This window comes from Anas platyrhynchos, chromosome 1 (genome assembly GCF_047663525.1).
Source record: "Anas platyrhynchos isolate ZD024472 breed Pekin duck chromosome 1, IASCAAS_PekinDuck_T2T, whole genome shotgun sequence".
Taxonomy (NCBI): domain Eukaryota; kingdom Metazoa; phylum Chordata; class Aves; order Anseriformes; family Anatidae; genus Anas; species Anas platyrhynchos.
In genome coordinates this window covers 23,929,735-23,948,247 of record NC_092587.1, presented here as the reverse complement: position 1 = coordinate 23,948,247, position 18,513 = coordinate 23,929,735, and the positions used below count along the sequence as shown (strand labels likewise).

The 18,513-nt window shown below is 36.2% G+C and overlaps 1 protein-coding gene across 11 annotated transcripts in view; it reads right to left on the bottom strand.

Moving 5' to 3' along the window:
• CADPS2 (calcium dependent secretion activator 2) overlaps positions 1 to 18,513 on the bottom strand; it is a 312,136-nt gene that overhangs the window by 44,575 nt on the left and 249,048 nt on the right. For 6 of the 11 annotated variants that reach the window (XR_011806831.1, XM_072033275.1, XM_072033291.1 and 3 more), the window contains 4 exons: positions 17,094 to 17,250; positions 7,685 to 7,826; positions 7,433 to 7,552; positions 314 to 469 (listed from right to left, as the gene is read on the bottom strand). Coding sequence is in view for 10 of the 11 variants with exons in the window: in XM_072033275.1 (XP_071889376.1) it covers positions 314 to 469; positions 7,433 to 7,552; positions 7,685 to 7,826; positions 17,094 to 17,250 (575 nt within the window). In the remaining variant the exon portion in view is untranslated. The remainder of the gene's footprint in view (positions 1 to 313; positions 470 to 7,432; positions 7,553 to 7,684; positions 7,827 to 17,093; positions 17,251 to 18,513) is intronic. The other 5 variants (XM_072033281.1, XM_038184296.2, XM_038184310.2 and 2 more) reach the window with 2 other exon arrangements.

Sequence of the window (18,513 nt, the reverse complement as noted above, 5' to 3'; positions counted from 1 at the left end):
TGTGTTAGCATTTGCCAAAAATATGGAATGGAAACAAGATGTGTCATTGACTTCCAAGGGACCGCTCACATATGTAGAAATTCTCCTTGCTATTTTGCAGATTTTGTCAAATTGCTGGTTCTCATGTGCTGGGAAATAGATGTCATGATCCCTTTCACTTGCCCTGATTCCTATGACCTTTCCCTATACATCTGCTGCTGATCATTGCAGGAAACAGGATTCTTATACTGATTCACATCTGTGCACCAGTATAATTGTTCCTATGTTAATTTTCAAATCTCTCCCCATTTTCAATTGGTCATTTCAACTGTACCTTTTAACGCAGGCTTCTATCATGTCAGTGGCCATGAGTTTAAGTCTCTGTTCTAAGTGGTGGGCAAATTCTGGTTCTGGCCAGTGAAGATCAAAAACAAACATCTGTAGAGCATCCAGTTTCCAAAAAAGATCTTCTGATGTAGCCGAGCCATTTCTATAAGAAACAAAACAAAACAAAATCCCCAGGAGACAGAAGATAAATGTATGGGTGTCTATCCTATTTGTTGCAAAGTTATCTAGCACAAGATTTCCTTATCACCACCCCCTCTTCCTCCTTCACTTCACTGTATCTCATCGTACATCAGAATGCTCATCAGAATGCTCTTATTCTGAGGATGTGAAAATTGTAATGGGAAATTTAAAATAATTTCAACTTTAAGATGAGAAATATGGCAGGTTAAGGGAGGCTAGGTGGGATGATAGGGAACATGGAGAAATGATGTAGCTAAATTTCAGAGCAAGACTGGAAAAATAAAGGATAAACAAATATTAATTTGTTAGGACCTTTTAAAATGGTTAAGATTTTGCATACATTTTCTTCCTTTCATAACTCAGGTAAATAAAACTACCAAAGAAATGAGGACACTAGTAGTTATATCATAGAAAAAATACCCAGACAAACAGTCCCTTGATAAATACTCATTAATTTAAGCAGAGTGAATAACATCAGATCTCAGTGGAAAAAAAAAGAGAACAGGAACCATTTAAAGAAATTTGTGCAAAAACAAAATGGGGGATTAATACAGCTCTGTATCACCTCAGATCATCCATGTTTTCAAGTTCTTCTTCTGCCCTGAACCAAGTGCTACATTTTAAGACAAATCTTAGCAGTAAGTATGGTTACACTTCCACTGTCAATGTGAATTAACTAATATTCTCATGATGTCTTGTATTGCAAAGCCTGGCTTATTGCTCAGGGAGCCACAATACTACATAGAACAGCATTCCAGGATGTTAGTGACACAAACAACAAAAAGTGCCTGGCAGTCTTAATTCACATTCAAATAGCTTAAATGTATCACAACTGTAATTTTCTTTCTTCTACCTCATGGCAAAAGAACACAATTGCCAAAGCGTAAGTGACCGCAGCTCATATGGAAGGAGACAGTGAGTGCTGAGTGTGTTGAGGACTGGGGAGAGTCAGGTTAAAAAATAAGCAAACAAAATGAAAAGCAGAAAAGACCTCTAACATCTCAGCAGCACTAACACCAGGCCACACTAGGCAAGCCGTGACAGCAAGTAGTAATGTGAAGCAAGGCCTGAAGCACTGCACACGCTCAAGGCTTAGGAGAGGTGGCATGGATGCAGCAGGAGCACTGCTTTGGTCCTACAGCACCCCACCATCTTCCAGATCCATGCAGCCATCCCTTTTCCCCTCCGTCTTCATGCTACCACTACTTCAGAGCCATCGATGTCTTCTGCTGTGCTGTCTCAGCGCCACAAAGGACAGCCAGGCCAGGAGGAGTGGGGAGCCAGGGAGAAGCTGGGTGCACGGACACCTGCCTAAGGAAAAGGTTAGGCCCAAGCAACTGACTTAAATGTTGCATGTTTTGATGTCTTCACTACACACAGGAGGATATTCCACAGTTTCATACAGGTCTCACATATCACCATGTATACACATTCACCACTTATTTTTAACAGTAATTGCTAATTTTACATTGTACTGTCCTCCTGAAAGAAAGCAGCAGAAACAGGAAAAAGGCCCAGGAGACAGCTAAGATTACAAATTGTAATCAGGGATGTTACCTGTTAAGGTTAGAGCTGAGTGGGGAGTGCTTTTATACACCACACTGTTTAATTAAGAAATATCAATAACAAACCACCAAAACTCCTCAAAAAGTCTACAATTCTGTTGGACCATTTATTAAGTTACATGACATCAAATATTGAAGATTTCATTATATCTGCTTTGTACACTGTCAATGAGTAAAGCTGTAGATGTTATAATATGTGCAATATTTGATTTGAAAATGATGGAGTCAATTTTTGAGACAGATGGGGTAAAAGAAGATGAACTTTTTAGTGACAGAACTGGGGGCAATGCCAGTCCATATTACAGTTGATAAGAGCACATTTTCTAGAAAACAAAACATACTTCCTCAAGAAACAGAACTACTCTTTTTCATCAACAGATCATACAGTTTTACCATTTTTTTATCCGTCCATAATTTCTTTTTTTTTTATCCTAATGGAATTCCAAATGAAATTCTTTAAGACTCAGGAGGACTCATGTGCTCTCAATAACATCAATGTATTCTTATGCACGTTCACTCCCTGGTAGCCACTTAATTTGGTTTCATTATACTACCAAGTAAAGTTTCAAATTATAATAAATGTGGTAATAGACACAGGTTCATGAAACACTAATTCATTCTGTCAGAACCGCTAATTCATTCATTCTCTTCTCATAGGATTTTGATGTTCCATTCTTCAATTTTTATTCAGCATCTTCCAATGACTTTTGAATTTGACTACTGTATTATACTAATCAGATGGGGGAGGAAAATGAAGTGCTACAACAGAAACTATTCTTTCCTAGTTCACACATCTAGGCACAAATATCCAATTTGTTTGCTTGCTGCTGCCGAGAACAGTGGTTTCAAACAACTTGTTTCTTCTGCTTGTACCAGATACTTGCTTTAGTTGGACTTCAAGATATTTGTTTTTTTTTTTTTTCCTGGGCCTTATTGTGTAAAAGTGTTGCAAATAATATTAATTGTCAACACATGCCTCAATTATGGTAATTTTATGAATTACTGCAATTGTTTATTTTTAAGTTTATTGCTGAATTATAACCCGTTTGTGTTTTGTGGGGAGTGTTACAAAACACAGCACCAGTTCTACATTCTTTATGAGCCCTGTTTGTGGGCTCCAGCTCTACAACCTCCCATGAATATGTATACTCAAGGCTCAGAAAGTCAACTGAGAATACCTTCAACAGAAAAGGATTTCCAGTAATTACAGAATCAATGGCAATTGCACCAACTCTCTACTTTTCATCAGTAGGTGAGGGGAAAGACTGGAGTAGAGCTTTGCCACAGCAAGTAACAGCTTGTGTGTGGTCCCTCAAATACATTAGGGTCAGCTACCTCTCAGTTCCTTCTGCTTAGTTCAAGACTGAGGCAAATTCAGGCTTAAGTAAACAAAACATTCTTCTTAATTCTTCTTTCTTCTTAAATGAAACTATTTTGGAAGAAATTAAATATGGCCTGTAGCATTCATTCATCTACCAGAATGCTCAATAAGAGCTTGCCATACTTGCCTTGAATTCAAAACTCCATATTCCACAGGAAGGGACCATCTCAGCTAAGTTTCACTACTCTGTCAGTCTTACTTAAGGCTATATTTTTAACTACCCATCCTTAAAAACACAAATGATTGCCACCTTCCACTTTCCCACAGGTAAGCACTATGCCAGGAACAATTGTGGCACTACAGATGTAACTCCCCAAAACAGTGCTGAAATGTGCCCCCATGACTTATTCAGCATGCACAAACACACAGACAGGTCCAGCAAGAGAGCTCATATTCAGACCATGTCCTTGTGTGTGACAGTCAGAGCATTGCAACTGCTCCCTCTGCCACTCGGTATAGCTAGGCCATAGCAGGAAGAACATTTCCTTTGGTTTTGCCTACTCTGGTCAGTAGAGAAGAGAGAAGTGTCCTACTGCAAGCACATATCTTATCCTATGTTTCTCCAGCCTTGAGATTCACTGAACCCAATGTTCTATGGTGGCATAAGATAACAACAGACAATCTCAGATCCATACCTACAATATTTTTGGTCAGTGAATCTATGCCATGCCTGCTTTGAAAATAATAATAATAAAAAAATTAAATGTAAAGAACTACAATCACCCTTGAATCTAATTTAAAAGCCTGGTCCAGAAGAGGTAGAGAAATTAAATTTAAAAAAAAAAAAAAAGGAACAGAAATGTAATTTAAAGTAATGTATTTAAATTAATGAATAATTAGAAATGCCTCATTCTGTCTAATTAAAAGCTTTTACAGAATATTCAAACTTTTAGGAGATTATCTTTAGCCAAATGCAACAGCAATTCACAGTGCGCTGTACGTCTAGCCAAGGTGTCCTGTGAGTTATCCTCTCCAGAGACCAATCAAGAGAAACAGACTACTACACAGAACACGTTCCTCTTTTCATCTCTTTCTAATGTCCAATAATAAAACATTAAGCTAAAACAACTGGAAATGAAGTAATGATCTTAAGAACTGTTATAAGTAGTATATATTTTCTGCTGCAAAACATATGATTAAGGAAAAAAAAAAAGTTAACTAAAAGTGATAAACAATATTCTCTAGTAATGTTCAAAAGGATTTGAGCAATTTTTAAGTGATACAGAGGAAAATATTGTAACATTTATCAATAAGACATGCGAAGAAATGCCTAATATATTTTCATGTCTTTCTATTCAGCAAAATTTCTTAGGTAGGCATGTTATCAGCTCTGTTGAATATGAACAGACTCGAGACTCTGGACTTAAGAGCTCCTATGAATACAAACTCATAATCATGTACTAAGGCTTATATATTAATAAAGCTTGGAGAATATGAAAACTCTTCCTACTACAACTGCAATAGACACGAGACTTAGCAAACATTTAAAAATAACTCAGTTTACTTGCAGACTTCTTTGTCTCAGTTTTCTTGCCTGTAATTCTTCATTGCGTAATTCAATTTAATACTGATTAACTGGATAAAATCATTACTTTCAAAAATAGAGAAGCCCAGCACAACATAGTGACATACTTAGTCATCTTGCCAAAGCTTCAGCCATGAGGCCTGGAGGAGGGAGCACAGTGGACGGGGAGAGAAGGACTTGGGGGTGTCAGTTGGAGCCACCTGCAACTACTGACAGAGGAGATCCACAGCTCATGAATTCATGTGCTTCCACTGACTCTGTACAATACGCCACCCTAGTCCTTTTAAGGTGGGTGTTCCTCATAATGAAAGGGAAAGCTCACAGGAAACAGGGGTTAGAGAACAGGAACTTTGGTTACTTCCCAATGGAGAATTTAACTAGAAGAGGGACCTCTGTTTTTCCTGAAAAGACTGCGGTGGAAGCAGCAGGGCAATAAACACAACTCTGTTCTTTCATGTAATAATGAAAAAAAAAAACCAACCACAAAACACTTCCAATGCTGGAAGCTGAGATGCTGTAACCAGCAGGAAAGAATAAATTCATTAGTTTGAGAGGAAGAGCTGGCTTACAATGCCTTCAGTCAAACTGGTTTTGTTTTTTGATTCAAATAAAATAGATGGCCAAGTTACCTGGCTTTTCAGTCAAATGCAGGTATGCTGATTCTTAAAATACTACCTGAATTCCACAGTATTACAAAGGTAACTTAATACTACCTAAAATCTTGAAAGTAAATGTACACCTCATTCCTAAAATAGAACTTCGAGGCTCTACTTTTGGGGAAAAAGAAGGTGAAGAGTTGCTTACAATAGAGCCAATGCCTTGGCAGATCTTTTTTTCTGGCGTGGTGCAAGGGGCAACTGAAAGGGGATGACAGCCTTTCGGAGGCAATGTGCAGACCCCACAGCTGGAACAGCACTCGTCCCCACTTCTCCTGAGAAGCTGCAGATGAACCTCACATGAACCTCAGTGCTCACTGATGCTTTCAAAACCTCACCAGTTAGTTTATGATGTTATTCATACTTTCCCATATACACCACATACCTTAATTCTAAAATATGTACATGGGGAGGTGCCAATGGCTGAGTTTCATGGTACTCAGATTTTCACAATATTGTCTAGGTATTTATTGCTACACCAAAGCCTTCATTTAGAAGAGATCTACCAGTATAATCCTCCAACCAGAATCCATACTTAATATTTATTAATTATTATTATTATTATTATTACATACTTATTAATTACTGGGGCTGCTAGAATACAGACTGTAAGAAGGCCACATCTAGAGTTGTAACAACTCTGAAAGCTATTCTTAAAAAACAAAACAAAACAAAACAAAAACAAACAAACAAAAAACAACCAACAAAACAAAACAAAAACAAAAACAAAACAAAACAAACAAAACAAAAAAAAACAAGTAACCCTTGAAAGGGCAGGAATAACTAGACAAAGGTCAGTTAGACGGAGTAGCAGAAGACCAAATAGTTTGTACTCAAAACTGAAATGACTTGCATAAGCCACCAAAGAGAAGGATTAAAAGTGTTTTTTTGGTAAACTTTTAGAGGAATTAGCAGCAGAAAAACAATCATAATACTCAACAGACAATTGCCAGACATCTGGCAGAGCACAAACTATCAACTCTCACAGTAATGGATCTGAGTGCTTCTCTGTCACAAAACTTGAGAAAACAATAGTTAGTCTGAAATTATATTATCAGGCTTTGTGTGCTAAATATATGTTTGTTGAAGTCATTCACATTCATATTATAATACAACTTGAGCTAAAACAATGTTCTTCTTGAGCTTTCCTCAAATATAGATGAATGTGTCCACACACAGAGAATTCTGGCCTGTAACTATGGAAGCACTCCTGCAGAACAGGGCATGGCATGTCTGCTATCTCTCTCCCCCTCCCTTTCACTAAAGAAAAGAACACGAGTGTCGGGAAAAAAATAAAATACATATATATATTTGAAATAGACAAAGAAATAGATACACTTCTGTTCTGGGTACTGATTAACTTTTACTATTTCCCTGTAGTATGGATATTTATTTTATAAATGTTTTCAGACCCAATTTATACGTACAATGAGTTAACCAAACCCAAGCAAAAATATGACAGGTTGCCTCATTTTATGATCTAAAATAAAGTATTCAAAAAGTTCCAAACTGCTTATTAATCAATAAGAGTAGTTATGTTGCTTAGGGTATAAAACACCATTCATTACGACAGACCTTTGCCAAGTTGATTTTCTAAGTTATCAAGTTTAAAACTGCTACATTTTAATACACTAGAAAGCACAACTCACTAGCATTCCATGCTTGGCTCACTCCCAAGAAACAATAATTTCCAACTAAGGTATCATAAACACCATGCAATCCAAATACAGCTGCACAGAACACTAGCAAGGCCATGCAGAGCTGACATACAGTCAGAAGGTTATTGAAGAATACACACGTGGAGTCATACATAGAAGTCATCCAGGTTGGTGTAGTAAAGCTAGGCATTTGTGGAAGATTAAGAGGCAAACTTGGAACTTTTGGAAGAGCTACATTAGGAAGACTGTTGCTGATGCTCCTGTGAAGAAATAAACAATGTAGGAATACCATAAAAAATTTAGAGGACAATGGGGGAGAGCACCTGATTAGAGAGAAAGCTCTAATTTGTACAAAGCATGAGCTTTGTACAAATCTTGTAAAAAACACTTACTTGACAGGTTGCCACGATTCTTGTTCAAGACCTCTGTGAATGGACTGGGCAATTGATGATTCCATGAGATCAATGTAGCGGATGACCATGGGAACAAAAATTTCTTGCAAGTGCTTGTGAAACTTTCCATTGCACAAAAATGCTTTAAAAAGAAACAAAACACAAACAAAACCATCAGGCCTTCCCATAATTTATTTTCCTATAGGAAAGAATATCTCTTAAAATGTTTTAGAACATAAAAGCATTTTAAGAACAAGTACATATAGTGTCACACAGCTTGTGTAGGAAGCACTGTTCATAAATAAATAAATAAATAAATAAATAAAATAAAAAATGAAGTTCTTCATGAAGATTCTGCAGCACATTTTTCAATGTCACTGTTATGAAAATCAGGCACATACCTAACTGTTTTGTCGAGCCAGAACACTTTTTCATCTTTTTAAAATACACTTCACTAAATATAAGCCTTAGAAATTTTGTTCTATACTTAGACAAGACAGAACCAAGAGAAAAGAAAAAAAAAAAGTATTTGAATATAATTCAATTATTTTTATTCTCCTTATGTCAAGGATAACAGAGGTTACAATAAACCATTCCAGCTTCAATATGCTATGTGCAAAAATATAAAGATATACAGCCTTTCCTTCAGAGAGCTTACAGGAAAAAGGCAGTATGTGACATACATGTAAGAGTGTTTGGGGGATTAAGAACAGTTTACCCATCTCCTCTGTGCCCTCAGGAACCAGCGAAGTCCTGAATCACTGCCCATACCTACATTCAACGTGTTTCAGTATGCCTGTTCAGCATGCCAGAGCCCACCATTTAAAGCCCACCAACTATTTAAAAGAAATGCTGCAAACTAGTTGCTTAAAATGCTTAGGGAAGCTGATGATATAAAACAGTGAGAGGTTTTCTCTTGCTTTTTGAAAGAAACAGAGATGGCTGGTGGGGCATAAGCATGAAGCCTTTCTCAAGAGAAGTAAAGCAACTACGAGAAGTAGAATATTACCTGCTTCACAGCCAGGATTTACTGCATGAAAAACTGTATGCACAATGTAAACTGAAGACCTAAAAAAAAAAACACCTAAAAAACTAAAAATAAATTTGCCATCACCACTGCTCATCCTGATAGCCCTTAAAATGCTCTTTAACAAAGCCTTACCCTCATTGCGTCTATGTATGTCCTACCGCACCAAGGGAGTATATCAGTTTCATGTTTTGCATATCTGTGTTCACCCTTGAATCCTATTATTAGGACCCATAAGGATATTCCCATGTGTCATGTAGGAAAACTGAGACACAGGGAGACATTTTCATGGTGTTGGCAGCCCTTATTTTCTCCCACCCTTATTCTGCTGTTTTTAAGTATTGTGTGCCTTTCTTCAGCTTTTTCTTCAGCTCAGTGAGCAGGTACCATCTCTAGGGAAGGCATTTGTATCTTTCCTTTATGGCTTCTGTGTTTCCCCTCCCACTTATTCCTACTGCCAGACTTCTCACTTGGCATGGACAGGTACCTCAACTGCATTTTGAGAAGGCTTCCTCCACTTCCTATGAATTAAAAGGCTAGATCATGGGGCTCATAAGCAGGGATCTCAGATTCATCTCAGGAATCTATAAAACCTTCTTGTTCTACCACTAGTACAACTCCATGTATAACATATCAAAATAATTTCTGCTACTTCCAGAAACTCCTTTATCTTCCATTTATGAATGATGTTCACCACGGTCTAAATCTGAGAGAGATGGAAACTATGGAGAAAACGTGCCATCAAGTTTCAGTTCCCCATTGCTACCTGCACTGCAAAGAAACACCATGTCAACGTTCAGCATGTCTGGACACTATTTTTTGTGTGTGTTTAAAATGATTTTAAAAAATGAAGCCAAGAACTATTTTCTTTAAAATATCCTTGCAGTGATGGGAAATTATGTATGAATCAATTTTCACCTAAAGGGAGAAGATTGGTAAGATAAACTCCCTCTGCATTTGGCCACCTGCCTCTCTCTTGCTAAGAATTTCAATATTTTTAGCTAATTTCAACCATATTAGGCATGGGGGTGGAGATCTCCAGAATATGAAGTTTCATGAAAACAGGCAGCTAGGTAACAGACAGAGATTATTAGAGTTTCCACTGAGAAAAAGGCAGTGGCATAAGTTTGTCTCTTATTAAACACCTGAGAATCCACCCTGGAGAGCACCTATGGGTCCATTACAAACATGCTCCATTATTTACACTGCTCATAGAACTACTTGCTAACTAGCTAGTTCTGGCTTACTTAATTGTGTATCAGGCACTCCAAACAGTGTTATTTTTATTTTATTATATTTATATATCTTAAAATTGCAGCATCTGTGACCAACAATAACAACAACCTAGAAGAATTTGGATATTAGCAGAAAGACGTGGAAGCCTGCCCACATGCTGCGTGGTTCACAGTAAACAGTGGATGAGCACTGCCTTTGAGAAACAAAAGGTGGCTGGTAGCAAGCTATGTATAAGGCTGATTTTTCAAGGCTACTTTGAGCTTAAAAACAACAAGAAGAATACAACCGTGTCAATTAAGTCAATATTGCTGCTTTATAGCGAATCAGTTCAGCGCTGGCATTAATCAGGCAATCACAGCTACTTGAAGGGATGAGCCTGTAGTTTACTGTTTTCTGAACACACCGCTGAAATGCTCTGCTACCAGACCTACTCAGGGAATTACAGTAATAGAGCCTCATGGGCAGGAGGGCAGCTCTTGTTATTCAGAAGTCAGAACGAAATTTAAAGAAGTCACAGGCAATAAAAGCTGTTCAACTTCGAAAGCTGAATCATTTTCCTAACATCCTGACATCAATCTTTGCAGGGAAATGAAACTATCTAAACTGATGCCAAGCCTTCTCCTCCGACTGTGCCTCCAAGTAGATCCCTCTGTGGGCACACACACATAAGCACTGTCGTGGATCAACAACTCTGTGAGCATTCTGTTTTCCCAGGGTTGAGGACATGGCAGATCCAATTTACCCATCTGGAGATCTTTGTCAAGGATTACTGCAGGGCAGGGAAAAATCCTCAGAGTGCTGGGGTAAGTGACAGAGCCGAGTATCATCATCAGACTCATGGCACTCTACCCTATGATTAGAATTGATCTTACCAAAAGGTACCACCTGTGCATCAAAGCAGATGGGAAACAAGAGATCCTTGAGGAAATGCCACACTTCAAATCCCTCAACTACCACTTGTCTTCAAAGCTATGTAGCTTAATTCTCCATTGTCTTGTCAATATAGATGCCCCACATGCTCTTCATATGAGCCATCTCATATTCATACAAACAACAACAAAATGAAAGCCTATGCCAGGGCAAGGTAACATGTACACAGTATCAATGGAAAATGTATTGCAGGAACAGAAACATCCCACATAAATAAATTCTTGAAATACAGTACAATGTTATATTATTCAACCTTTATTTATTATGTGGTTGAAATATATTAAAACATGACATGAGAATACCAGAGGTGAAAAGTATAGCATAATAGTGCAGCACTGGAATGAGGTTTCTCCTGCAACTGCAGGAAAAGAATCTACTTTTCTTATGTACCTCAGAAGCTTTTTGCTTGTTTTCATTTTAGGCAAAGCCTGGGAGTTACCCTTGAGTCAGCTTAGTAAACTGTCCTCAAGAGCTTCTGCAGAATCAAGGGAAGGGAAGAATGGCACAGGTTATCACAAGCCTCGTTACTAGTGGCAAAATTAGCACTTTGGCAGACAGTCTATAATCATCCTGCTCTCTATAGGATTCTTGGGAAGGCAACACTTGGATTTCCTGGCACATTTTAAAATCCAAGTTAAAAATAGTAAATTTCAAGAAAGAGGTTTCCTTGGAGCTCCATGTTCTATTTGTAGCAGTTGAAAGTCATCCAGTACCCTGAAAGAAGAAAGATGAGATTTCTATGTATTTCTTGTTTATAGTTTATTCTGCCTCCATAGAGCTTTGTTAACCAGTTACTTAAATTCTGGCAAAAACTGCATATGTCTCAGCTTATACACTAATTGATATGTATTTTGCCATTTTAAAGAGACACTATGTAGAGGCAAGCTGTAAATTTATTTAAGGAGTAAAATTTTTCTCTCAGAACTTCTGCAATAAAACTGCAAAGAATTTCATCTTTACAAGACAAAGAGACACAAACAGCTCATTGGATTTTTATTTTTTTATTTTTTATTTTTTGATTTCAAGGAAGCTCCTAACAGGACTGAGCAAAAATCCTAAATCCCTGATCTGACAAAAGAGTCCCACTACAATTAATGCAACATGTAAGCTTTGATGAAAGGTATCTCTGTGGATATAAAGTTTGCCTTGATTATCTTGAATCCTAATTGTTCTCTATGTCTATCCTGTAGTTTAATACAGGGGCTATGATGATATACGTAATTTCTAGTATAAAAGTGGTGCAAAGCCTGTAACAAAGAAGCAAGATGGTGCTAGTTTTGGTACTATTTGCCACTATGCTACTATCAACAGCAACACTGGAAAAAAAAAACTATCAGATAATTCCCGTTTTCAATCAGTAGTCATGATAATGGCAATGTGTTCCAAGAGGCTAACTCTCAAGATATTTTTTTCCTAAGTCAGCTTTATCAGACAGGTGTGCCATGGTTGTGTTAGAACAGGTACACATGTATTTTGCTGAGTGACATTTGATGGAAAACAAAGGTTATGAACTGACTTCATAATACTTCTAGTTTTGACTGATTTGTGCCAATGCTTATCACGAAACACTAATGTGATAATGCTGAGCAACAGCACATAGCACAGTGTATCATGTCAGCATATGACACAGCTAAAGTTCAGTGACATAAGAATGGAAAAAAAAAACTTGGGAAGGAGTAGAATATTGAGATATACAAATTAATAAACCTCTAAAGTAAGCTAAAAATAGAAACACTTCATGGAATTATGCACATGCCAGTAAAAGATCTCTCTAACACCATCTTAAAACAAGAGGAATTGACATCTGTCTTTCTTGAAGCACTGAAAAAAAAAAAAAGATGAATCTGAATAATTAAATAATCACAGAAAGTAAATAGCCTTCTAAAGTAGTCCCTTTCATAACGTAATTTATAGGCTCAGTGGAGAAAAAGTAAAGTCTTCATTACAGAAAATACAATACAGTCCTGGGAAAACCATATCTTTCTTCTACAAATATAATTGCTATCATAGAGAGATATTGGGCACTGTTATCTCTTACAATTTGCAAAGCTTTATACAGTCAGGCACAATTGTGTATGAACAATACAAACTTTTAAAATATGAATTATGAAAGCAACTACACTATTTTTTTCAAACCTCTAGATTTTGAAAATTCACAACAGTTATCTACAATCTATTACCTACCTCCATAGTACATGCCAGTTTGTTAACTTTTTATTAGTTGTCAGAAAAGCTGAAATATTTTATAAGATAGGAAGATCGTACAGCTCCCTCATTTTTTTTTTTTTTAAAGTAGTACTTTGGTTAGACTTAAAACAATGGAAAAATAATCACTGATAACTCTGAACTCTTATTTTTTGTGGAAGAAGGTCAGAAAAAATTGAAAAACTTAAAGTGACTCAAAACGGAGACCTCCATCATGGAAATGTGAAGAAAGCTTCAGTCAGGACTTCCTCCTCCTTTTACTTCATGACCAGTTACATACTGTATTGGAAAATGTAGTTTCTTCTTATTGTAAAATGAATACTGGCTTTGAAGTATTTGGCTTTAATCATGTATGATGTTCTGTATTCTACATAAAATAACACATTTGATTTATTTGATCTTTATTTAAAGACTATGCATTTTCATTCTTGCAAAAATTATATTTTAGTGACATAGTTATATAATCACACATGAAAGTTTGCTTTAATGCTGTAAACGTTAGATTGTTTCTTTATCATTTGGAGTTTGCTCATGTCAGGTTTACATGAAAACTGACTCCTGCATTGAAGACTTTGAGCTCATTTAAAGCTCTTGAGATAGAATAACACGCAGGTGTCAGTCCTCCAAATTTCACTGAAGATTAACCTAATATGCAATATGGTGACCTAACAGTTCTTCATTTGAAAGAAATCTGAAAAGTAATCTCTGATATAGCTAGAGAGTGAGAATAACCCAGTGGGACTTCCACCTCTTCATTTCCTAATGAGTTTTTTGATAATGAGAGGTGACTTTGCCAGTCACTGTGGGCTCTATTATGGCTAATTTACTCCACTTCACTCTCCTTGTTAATTATTAACACTAGCCTTTTTATCCTCATGAGGCCACATTCCAGTTTTTCCCTATTTAGATTTTTTCTAAATCCATCTTGATGTGATAGTTTTCAGGAAAAGGTTTTCATTTAGGGTAAAACCAGAATTATTTATTTCATTTTGGAAGACTGTAAAATTGATTATATAAGCATGGGGAGCTATTTCTAATGACTTTAACGCACTTGCAAGGTGAAAAGGATGTTAATTAAAGAATAAGTACTGTGGTTATATTTCACTTGGGAATTGGTTCTCGGTAGAATGATCACTTGCCACTTGCTAACATATCCACCGATTAAAAGGTGACTAATTTCCATGGTTTCTTTCCAAGAGTTCTGGGGAAAAGTAGGGTATAATTTTCCAGATGGCTTTCACTTGCCAGAAACTGTCGTTTACTATATCTATTACCATTAGGGGATTACTGAAATTGGTATACAGGTGTGACATATAATACAGCAGTCATTTTTTTATCATTCAATTCAGGCTTTACAATCTTGCTAATAATTACTTTGACATGAAAAAATATTTCTCCAAGTTTTCATAAAATGTCTTTCTCAAGACTGATTGAATCATTAAGCATTATTATACATGTAATTTTTTAAGGAAAGAAAAATCAGCAGCCTACCAGCATGTAGGCCTTCCCTTCTTTGCCTATAAGAACAACCTCTGTTTGTTTCTATTACCTCTGTCAGCTTGGAACCAATGCACAAAAGAACACAGATGACTCAGTAAGGTAGTTAAAACTGGTGCCACAAATCCTTCTTTTAGGATTACTGAAAAATACCTCCACAGCTTTCAGAAACCAAAACCTCAGAACATCTAACTTCTCTTTGACCTTTGCACTCCATGAGTATTTAGTACCATTTTAGTGTATCATTACAGTCAGAACCACTTTATTATCCAGAACCTAGGAAGGATTAGAGGGTCTCACTATACTGTCAGTATTAGCCATGTAAAAAAAAGCGATCACCACTGTTATTTTAAAATGCAGCTGACTATGGAAATAGTGGCAAGCACGTACTACAGGGTAAGGTCACAGAAATTTCCAAAGAAAATTGCATCAGATAAACTGGTCTCTGTTCATTTCTCATCCAAGATGTAATTAAATACACTGTTTAGGACTATGTCTTTGCTCCCAAACCAAGTTTTATTCAAATAATGTAGTTTATGGGGAGAACGGTATCCTGTATCAGCATCACTGAAGCTCAGTGAAGGTGCTGAAAACACTGGAAGAGCCAGTATGCTTGCAAAGGCGACATGAATTTGCAGATCTGTAGGCCTTAGGCTTGAGGGGAGCTTTCAGTAAAGAAAGTAGAAGCACCTCTTTAAAGGTGCTCTTATGAGTTTCAGCTTCAGAATGGGGCAACAGTCTGGACATGGTTGCTTGTGGTTAGCACTTCCTAATGGTAACACCATGTTAACCCCATTGGTGTACTCTTTTTTCTTTATTTCATTTTTATTTTTATTTTTTTTAATGCCTAATTCCCACTGTGTCCTGAGCATAGACTTCAGATTTTTAGTCTGGATTTTAGACCTTAAGCAGATGGTCTGACAGCTGTTTAAAGTAATATATGTGGAATCCACCCTGCAGGAGCCTAACTCTTTTATGAGATCTACCCTACAACTGCATGATTCCTATACCCTTCTGAGCAGCTTTCTAAATCAAGTTTACATTACCCACCAGCATGGCAATTCTGTGCAGTTTCTTTGTCCAAAAAGGGATCCAGACCAATCATTTTCAAATATCTTAAGTGAAGAGAAATACGTTTTCTTTACTAAGACAACACGTAAAAAAAAAAAAAGAAATTATCAGGAATACGACATTTTGTGTGTTGCTATGTGTAAGGGTACAGAAACATAATTCATGAAAAGAGACCTCTAAAACTGTATGTTAATGTTCCGACGCTCTGCCCTAGACCATATCCAATGTGGTGCAGGAACAGTGACTCTCAAGAATTCTGTTTAAGATTCAGCTTTAGTTTAGTAGCCCTGTCCACTTGTCCCTTTCCCTCCGTGAGAGTAGTCATCTATCGTGTTACAGTGATCTGGACATTTGCTAGTTGCTCCATTTCATGATATGGTGCTGTGCCCAAGAGGTACTATACAGAAATGACCTAGATATTTCAATAAACACTTGGCAGCTAAGGGTAACAATATACAATGATAAATAACAAAGGTTGCAATATGTGTCGCCTTGGAGAAAAGCTCTTGAATACTATTTTCCATTCTTTCGGTCACACAGTTTCCCTACACGGAGCTAAAATTCTTAAAAGCTATTGAATTTCCACAGACATGAAATAATTTTTCCAGGAAGAGTTAAAATTGATTGTTTGTATCTGTAATAATAATAAAAATATATATAAAAATTAGGAATAACTTCAATAAGTGACTAGAAATAATAGCATTTGAATCTCTATAGTAATAATAATAATAATAATAAAAAACAGGTAATTTTCTCATTTTTAAAAACTAGAATATTAATAAGCATGTAAAACAACACACTTTTTTTTTTTTTCTCTATGGTGCTTTAAAATGCTATGATTTTTTTTTCCGTGTAAAATAAGGTGAAATTTTAAAAATAATAAATAAAATTTAAAAATAATATCTAAACAATTTTCTTGGTTAAAAAAAAATAAATTGACTCTTTGAAGATAAATTAAAGCAAGTTAACAAATTTTGGTCACCAACTTCAATAATGATACAACATACACAAAGTAAAAACAATACTGATTTGCAGTTTGTATCTTCCCCCATTTATGATATGTCTACAACACCTTTACAAACATAATAACTGGTCTGAAAGTAGTGCATATGACAGCTTAGAAGGAAATATTAACTATAATTTTATTTAAGCAGTACAGATCAGACATGAAATATTAAATACCTATTATGCTACTTGTACATCATTAATTTAAAACAAAGCAAAATTTGTGATATTGAATGGTCGCCAGAATAAGGATGGTGCATGGATAAAGAGAAAATACCCAAATTCCAAAAAATGGAGCACCAAGATATATATATTATAAACATGGGCACTGATACTTATTTTGAGAATTATATTAATTAGAAACACATTTCTGGGGTGTGGGTACATTGGAAAAATCTTATGCACACAGCAAAAAAAAAAAAAAAAAAAAGATCTTACTGTCATTTCTGAGGGAGTTATTCAGCAGTTGGAAAAGTGGGAAGCTGTCCCAGGAGTCCTGCGGCTGTGCTTCAAGTGCTGAATCCATATCAACAGAATAAAGAGACAAAAACTTCTCTGCATGCTCAGCCAGTAATTCTGGCCACCAAGCAAATGCCTGCAAATGTGATGAAATAGAATTACTCAGCACAAGTAAAAAAGAGATGTGTTGGATCTATAGCAAAATACATTTGGATATGTCACTGCTTGTCCTATCTTATTCAGAGTGTCTGAAAGTGCCAAAGTGAAAAATGTGAAAATATTTTGTAAAATCTTGCATCAATGTTATAAGAAATCAAATTGTTTTCACTGGGAAAGAGGATAGAACAAAAATGTAAAACAAATAGAAAGCAACCTTTCCACCAAAAAACTTGCCAAGAGCTCCATTTGAAAAGGACAATAAATCATAGAATATCCTGAGGCCAGAGCAAAAAAAAAGACAAATGCTTTTCATACGCTTTTCTTGATTTCATTTAATTTTCAAGCTATAAATAATCAGCTTAGTTTATTTTTCATTTTTCATTTAATTGACGTATATGTATACATTTTGCCCTCATTTCTTAATCAGAAGGGATGGTTTGAATGCAAAGTATTATTCCTTGAAGGTCTTGAAGGTCTCTACTAATTTTCAGCACCTTAAGAACATGTTAAAAATGTTGGTAAAAAAATAAGATTCTTAGGCAAACTTAGATTAAAAGATGAAATTGTGAAAAACAGTGCATCAGTAAGTAAAGCCTCCACATTAAAGACTGCTTCATATGTAATTCTTGTAACTTTTTACTGTTGTTCAAATCTAGGTTTTGAAAGGTCAGTATTGAAACTGAATCAGAGGGAGCTGTGAGCCTGGAGTTAAAGATGAAGGTGAGGTAAGCTTATGAAACAGGATGAGTATCACACACTGCTGAGACTGTTTTGTTCAGAATTAATGAAAACATCTGAAGGTGAGAAATACCTACGCATACTAGATAAAGCTTTTGCTTTCAGACTTATTCCCCTGTCTTCAAATAACTTGTTTTGAATATTTTTGAGTTACCAATATGGGACGTATATAACTTGATCTATGCAAGTGCTGAATTCCCACAACTTCAAAAAAGTCATAGAAATACTCACTTGCATTTCTGAAATGCAGGTTCTAGGTATGCATACTTTATCTACTCAGGCCCAAAAGGCATCGAGTAAGAGATAACATTTGAAAAATTGTCTACAAATATGTTCTTGCCTTCTGGACTTTCTGATGGTCGCCTATAATACATTTTTGGGTGGATGATTGCAGCTTAAATGGAGAAAAGATTAATTGGCAAATGTTTTAAAGAAATGTTTGGTGTCCTGAAAGCATCGCTGAAAGACACTTGATGTGTTGTATTGTCAAAACTTAAGGATG